The sequence below is a fragment of the Gekko japonicus genome, unplaced genomic scaffold, assembly GCF_001447785.1.
Source record: "Gekko japonicus isolate JY-2015 unplaced genomic scaffold, Gekko_japonicus_V1.1 scaffold4916, whole genome shotgun sequence".
NCBI classification, from domain to species: Eukaryota; Metazoa; Chordata; class Lepidosauria; order Squamata; family Gekkonidae; genus Gekko; species Gekko japonicus.
The window spans coordinates 9,378-15,000 of NW_015166585.1; the positions used below are offsets into that span (position 1 = coordinate 9,378).

General features: G+C 47.3%; 1 protein-coding gene across 1 annotated transcript in view; it reads left to right on the forward strand.

Moving 5' to 3' along the window:
• Positions 1-681: 681 nt before the first annotated feature.
• LRRC6 (leucine rich repeat containing 6) overlaps positions 682-5,623 on the forward strand; it is a gene marked incomplete at its 3' end in the record, with an annotated part of 42,044 nt that continues 37,102 nt past the window's right edge. The window contains exons 1-2 of the mRNA XM_015412372.1: positions 682-850; positions 3,778-3,945. Of these exons, the coding sequence (XP_015267858.1) occupies positions 841-850; positions 3,778-3,945 (178 nt within the window). The remainder of the gene's footprint in view (positions 851-3,777; positions 3,946-5,623) is intronic.

Consider the following 5,623-nt stretch of genomic DNA (forward strand, 5'->3'; position numbering starts at 1 on the left):
TCCATGCCTGCCTCCCCCCCCCCTTCGCAGGGATTTCCTGGGATGCCTGGAGGTCAGAACTAGAAGCTGCCCACCATACCCACGTCTTCTAGAGCAGTGATGGCGAACCTTTTAGAGACCGAGTGCCCAAACTGTGACCCAAAACCCACTTATTTATCGCAAAGTGCCAACATGGCAATTGAACATGAATACTGAGGTTTTACTTTAGAAAGAACAACTCATACCTTAACTTAAGATGATCCAAAAAAAGGAAGGAAAGCAAATGCTTTCATTTACTTAAAGTTATCTGGCAGAGAATTCGACACTTTAACGATGGTCTGGGCCTGGCTGGGGCGATGGCACGCACACATGGCCTACAATATGATGGTGGTTTCATTTCGTTTCAGTGCAAAAATCATATGAATTCATGAGGATCCATTTAGATCCGACTTTTACCCACCCCAAGTGAACTCATCTCTGTCGCCTAGAGAGCACTTCGAATTTTGGAATATCTCCAGGCCCCAACTGGAGGTTGGCAACCGAATCAGACCCGTAGGCGGCAGCCGCCGGGCCCCCCCCCCCGTCCCTCTGCACCGAATCAGACCCGCCGCACCCCCTGTGTTCAATAGTCAAACTTTTGTCTCCTCCTCCTCCTCAAGCCACCCCCCCTCTCCCTGTCGTCACTTCCGGTCCAAACCCGAGTTGTCGGGCCTTCCGCAGCTATTTCCCTCCCCGCAAAGTGTACGGAGCTATAGAGATGGGGATGCCTATGGCCGTTGTCTTGGCCGCGCCCCCTCCGGTTACCATGGCTACGCGAGAGGCGTCCGTTCCCGGCGGCAGGGAGGGAAGCGCGGAGGGGCCATGGTGCGCAGTGAGTGGCTCCGTTTTCCCTCTTGGCGCGGCGCGAAGCGTCTTTCCTCGCCCTCTCTCCTTCCCGGCCAGGCAAGGATCCGGGAGGGAGCCCCCACCTCCAACGGGCGGCGGCCGCCAGCAGCGGCTGGACGAGGCTCAACGCTCTGGGCCGGATGCGGGAATGAGGGTGGAGCGCTCCTCTTTTCTGCCCTCAAACTCCTTGAAATTACGGAGAGTTTGAGGCGCTAGAGAATGTGCAGAGTGCATTCTTAAAGCCAGCGAGCCGAGAGCATGTGCAGAGTGCGTTCCCAAAACCAGCCCAGTGCATGTGTAACACGTATTCTCAAAACCGGGGAGCAGAGAGTATGTGCAGAGTGCATTCCCAAAGCCAGACTAGAGAATGTGCAGAGTGCATTCACAAAACCAGGGAGCAGAAAGCATGTGCAGAGTTCATTCCCAAAGACAGCCCTGAGCACAGGCAGAGTGCATTCCCAAAGCCAGGGAGACCAGATCATGTGTAGAGTGTATTTTCCATATTTGTGAGCATAAACTTTTTTTTTTGCGGAGGCCATGTTTACATTCCTTGTTTTTCATTTTTATTTACATGTGTAGCTATTTCCCCCCCTCATCGGAGGAGAAGGGGTTTTGAGGGGGGAAGCTGAATAAACCAAACACACATGTCGCTGGAGAGTGCTTTTGTAATCCACAGATGCAGTTTTGACATTTCCAAATGCCTTTGCTTTCCAAATGCAAGAAGACCCATAATTTATGTAGCATCGTTTAAACCTTCAAAGAAACGTCAGCTGTCCAAACTGTTTGGATGCTTATTAAGACTGGAACAGGTTGCCATCTGTGGGTTTAATATATGTATTTGGCACAAGCGACGATGCCTGTTACAAGGGGCGGATTGTGGAGCTGCTTCAGCTTTTGGCAATGAGGCTTTGTAGTTAATGCAGATGGGTCCAGTAGGCGCTAGGAGAGTCTATCCGGCAGGCAGGCAAGGTTCAGACATAACAGCCAACCATATGGTCTTGTGAACTACCCTGAAGGATCGGTGTGCTCCCTTCTGTTGCTCATGGCTTAGTAACTGAAAGCTTTTTAGGATTCGCAGCTTGTTTATGCACGTGAATGACAAACTATGATCTGCATTTCCCCCAATATTCTCAAATACTTTCAGGCGTGGATCTGTTTTAGCCCTTATATTTTTATTTCGTTATTTTTTATTTATGTTCTGTATGCTCCACCTATCTTACAGGGTCTCAAGGTGGATTACACGTAATGAGTCAGTACAATCAACAAAATGGGGCATGCAGTAACCAATGCATTAGGATTTTAGAAGCCTGGAATCACTGGAAAGAACAAAGCATAGCATAAGTGTTAACTTTGACAAGCCTTTATTGGCATATGTATATGCATACAATAGGAGATGAGGTTAAATATAGATCAAAAACTACAAATCAATATAGGATATAATTGGAGCTACGGTGCAGGAAAACAGCATAAAAACAGAAAAACCTAGTGGTTACTTATCAGAATGTATAGCCAGCATAAGTGTTAATGTGACACATTAAGCAGTACAGACACTACACAGTAGGATCCTACTTAAAATAAGCTGTACATAGCGATATAGACAGCTGACTCAATCATTTATCCAAATAAGTTTGTGAACCATATTGTACAGTGGAACCCTATTACCGTTAAGTAAAGGTAAAGATTTCCCTTGCTCGAAAGCTAGTTGAATTCGACTCTAGGGGGCGGTGCTCATCTCCATTTCCAAGCTGAAGAGCCAGCGCTGTCTGAAGACGTTTCCATAGTCACGTGGCCAGCATGACTAAATGCCGAGGCTCCTGGAACGCTGCTACCTTCCCACCAAAGCGGTACCTATTTATCTACTTGCAATTTCTTGCTTTCAAACTGCTAGGTTTCCAGGAGCTGGGGCCAGAAACGGGAGCTCACTCTGTCACGCGACACTCGGGTCTCAAACTGCCGAGCTACTGACCTTCCGGTCTGCAGCTAAGCGTCTTAACTTCTGAGCCACCATGGCCCACCTATTACCATTACATGCTACCCACAAGCCCTGTTCAGCCCATAGGCCAATTCCTTGTCAGTGGCCACCCGGTGTTTTTGGAAAGTGGGTGGGATCAGGTGGGGCTTTCGCCCAGCAAGACATCTGATTGGTCATTGAATATCTGATTGCCTGAGCAGCAGCTGTCAGCACTGAGGTTCTTTACTGTATGACTGAAAGTAACAAGTGTTTGTACAAGAAATACTTTCAAACAAATACGTCAGCAATACTTTTTAAGGGCATCCCATTAAACAGAGCTTCTGCATGAAATGTTGACAGGTTATTGTCAGAGTTATGTATGACTTTGCTCCCTGATATTTTGGGTTTGTCACCACCTCCAGCAGCAGCCAGTTTGGTGTAGTGGTTAAGTGCGCGGACTCTAATCCGGGAGAACCGGGTTTGATTCTCCACTCCTCCACTTGCAGCTGCTGGATGACTTTGGGCAAGCTATAGTTCTGTAAAAGCTGTTCTCTCAAGGACAGTTCTGTAAATAAATAATAAATAAGTAGCTCACACCAGCACGGGGCTAGAACTGACAGCAGCTCTGTTCAGCTCAGATGTATTAACCAGAGGATAAATCCCCTGTGTCACCACAAAGAGCTCTCTCAGCCCACCAACCTTACAGGGTGTCTGTTGTGAGGAGGGGAAGAGAAAGGAGTTTGTAAGCTGCTCTAAGACTCCGAGTGAAGGGTGGGGTATTCAATCTCTTCTTCTTCTTCAGCCATTTTGTGTCTGCGCCCATCACCCCGTGTCAGAATGTTAAAGGTTCCCACAGGCTTAAAAAGTTGAGGACCCCTGATATATTCTGTGTTTTACTGGGGAAATAAATGCAACCTGAATTTCTGAAAGGAATGGCACTGATCCGTTGTGAAATTTTTCAGTCACAGAACAACTTATCAGACAGCGGGCGGAGCATAACAACTGCGAAATCTTTTCCTTGGAAGAAATTTCCCAACACCAACAGGATCTGGAGAAACTAGAACATCTCGACAAATGGTGCCGGGACTTAAAAATTCTCTATCTGCAGAACAACTTGATTCCTAAAATTGGTAGGTGTGTTTGTTCACGAACTTTTATTTACAGGTACCCAAGGAGCGGAAATGACCTAAAACTATGTAGGGAGCAGTGTTCCCTCTAAGCTGAGTTAGTGTGAGCTAGCTCACAGTTTTTTAGCCTCTGGCTCACACATTTTTGTCTTAGCTCAGGAAGGATGGCTCCAGAACCAACTAATCTATGCAACAGTAAAATTGCTCGCTCACAACTTTAATGCCCGGAGCTCACAAAGTAGAACTTTTGCTCACAAGACTCCACGGCTTAGAGGGAGCATTGGTAGGGAGGTTGAAATAGAGTAGGTGTCAGGCCCAAAGCTCAGTTTTACCTATTGCTAGATCGAGATGGGTAGCTGTGATAGTCTGTCTGTAGCAGCAGAAAAGAGCAAGTATCTAGTAGCAGCTTAAAGACCAACAAAATTTCTGACGGTATGAAGTTTCGTGAGTTACTGCTCACTTCTTCACATACAGCTAGAATATGAGTCCATCTTTCCCTCTATCTTGGAGAGTGAAGTGATTTCAGATGCTGAATGACAGTAGCAGGTGAATGACAGTAGCAGATGAATGACAACAGCAGGTGTGATTGGATTAGGTGTGATATGCAGAGGGCTAGTAGGTGTGGAGAAATCAGAATTGGTAAGGGGACAGGAAACCTAGGCCTCTATTCAGTCCAGAAGGATGCATTGTCTTGAGCTTCATTATCAGTTGCAATTCAGCAGTCTGTCTTTCTAATCTCCTTTTGAAATTCCTTTGTAAGCTCATACCCGGTCACAAATTTTTGTTAGTCTTTACATTCTGGTTTTCGAGCAAAGGAAACCTTTACTTTTTACCTTACATTGCTACTGGACTCTTGTGCTTTTATCTATTCGATTTTCAACCCAAGTATCTATGTAAGAATTCTCTACTTTGTTCTGTGAATGGTGAGTTTATGCTCTGTGAATGCTCAGGGGTCAAGCTCAAGCTGCCATCTTGAGCAGCCTGGCTAACAATGGAGTGCTTTCTAACAAGTGAGATTTCAAGACTTTCCCCCCTACCTCCCCGTTGGCTGAATTAAGGAGGATATGCTGAAGTTGAAATAGAGTCTGACTACTATAATGGACAACTGATGGCAGCAGAGTGTAACCCTATGTGTGAACATAAGAGCCCTGCTGGATCAGGCCAGTGGTCCATCCCGTCCAACATTCTGCCTCACACTGCCTCAGTTCCTCTGGAGGGCCAACAACAGGGCATAGGGCAGAGGCCTTCATAAGAACATCAGAAGATCCCTGCTGGATCAGGCCAGTGGTCCATCTAGTCCAGCATCCTGTCTCACACAGTGGCCAACCAGATCCTCTGGAGGGCAAACAACAGTGCATAGGGCCAAGGCCTTCATAAGAACATAAGCCCTGCTGGATCAGACCAGTGGTCCATCTAGTCCAGCATCCTGTCTCACACAGGGGCCAGCCAGTTCCTCTGGAGGGCCAACAACAGGGCACAGAGGCCAAGGCCTTCATAAGAACATAAGAACAGCCCTGCTGGATCAGGCCAGTGGTCCATCTAGTCCAGCATCCTGTCTCACACAGTGGCCAGCCAGTTCCTCTGGATGGCCAACAACAGGGCATAGAGGCCAAGGCCTTCTCCTGATGTTGCCTCCTGGCTCTGGGATTCAGAGGCTGTCTGCCTATGAACGTGGAGGTTC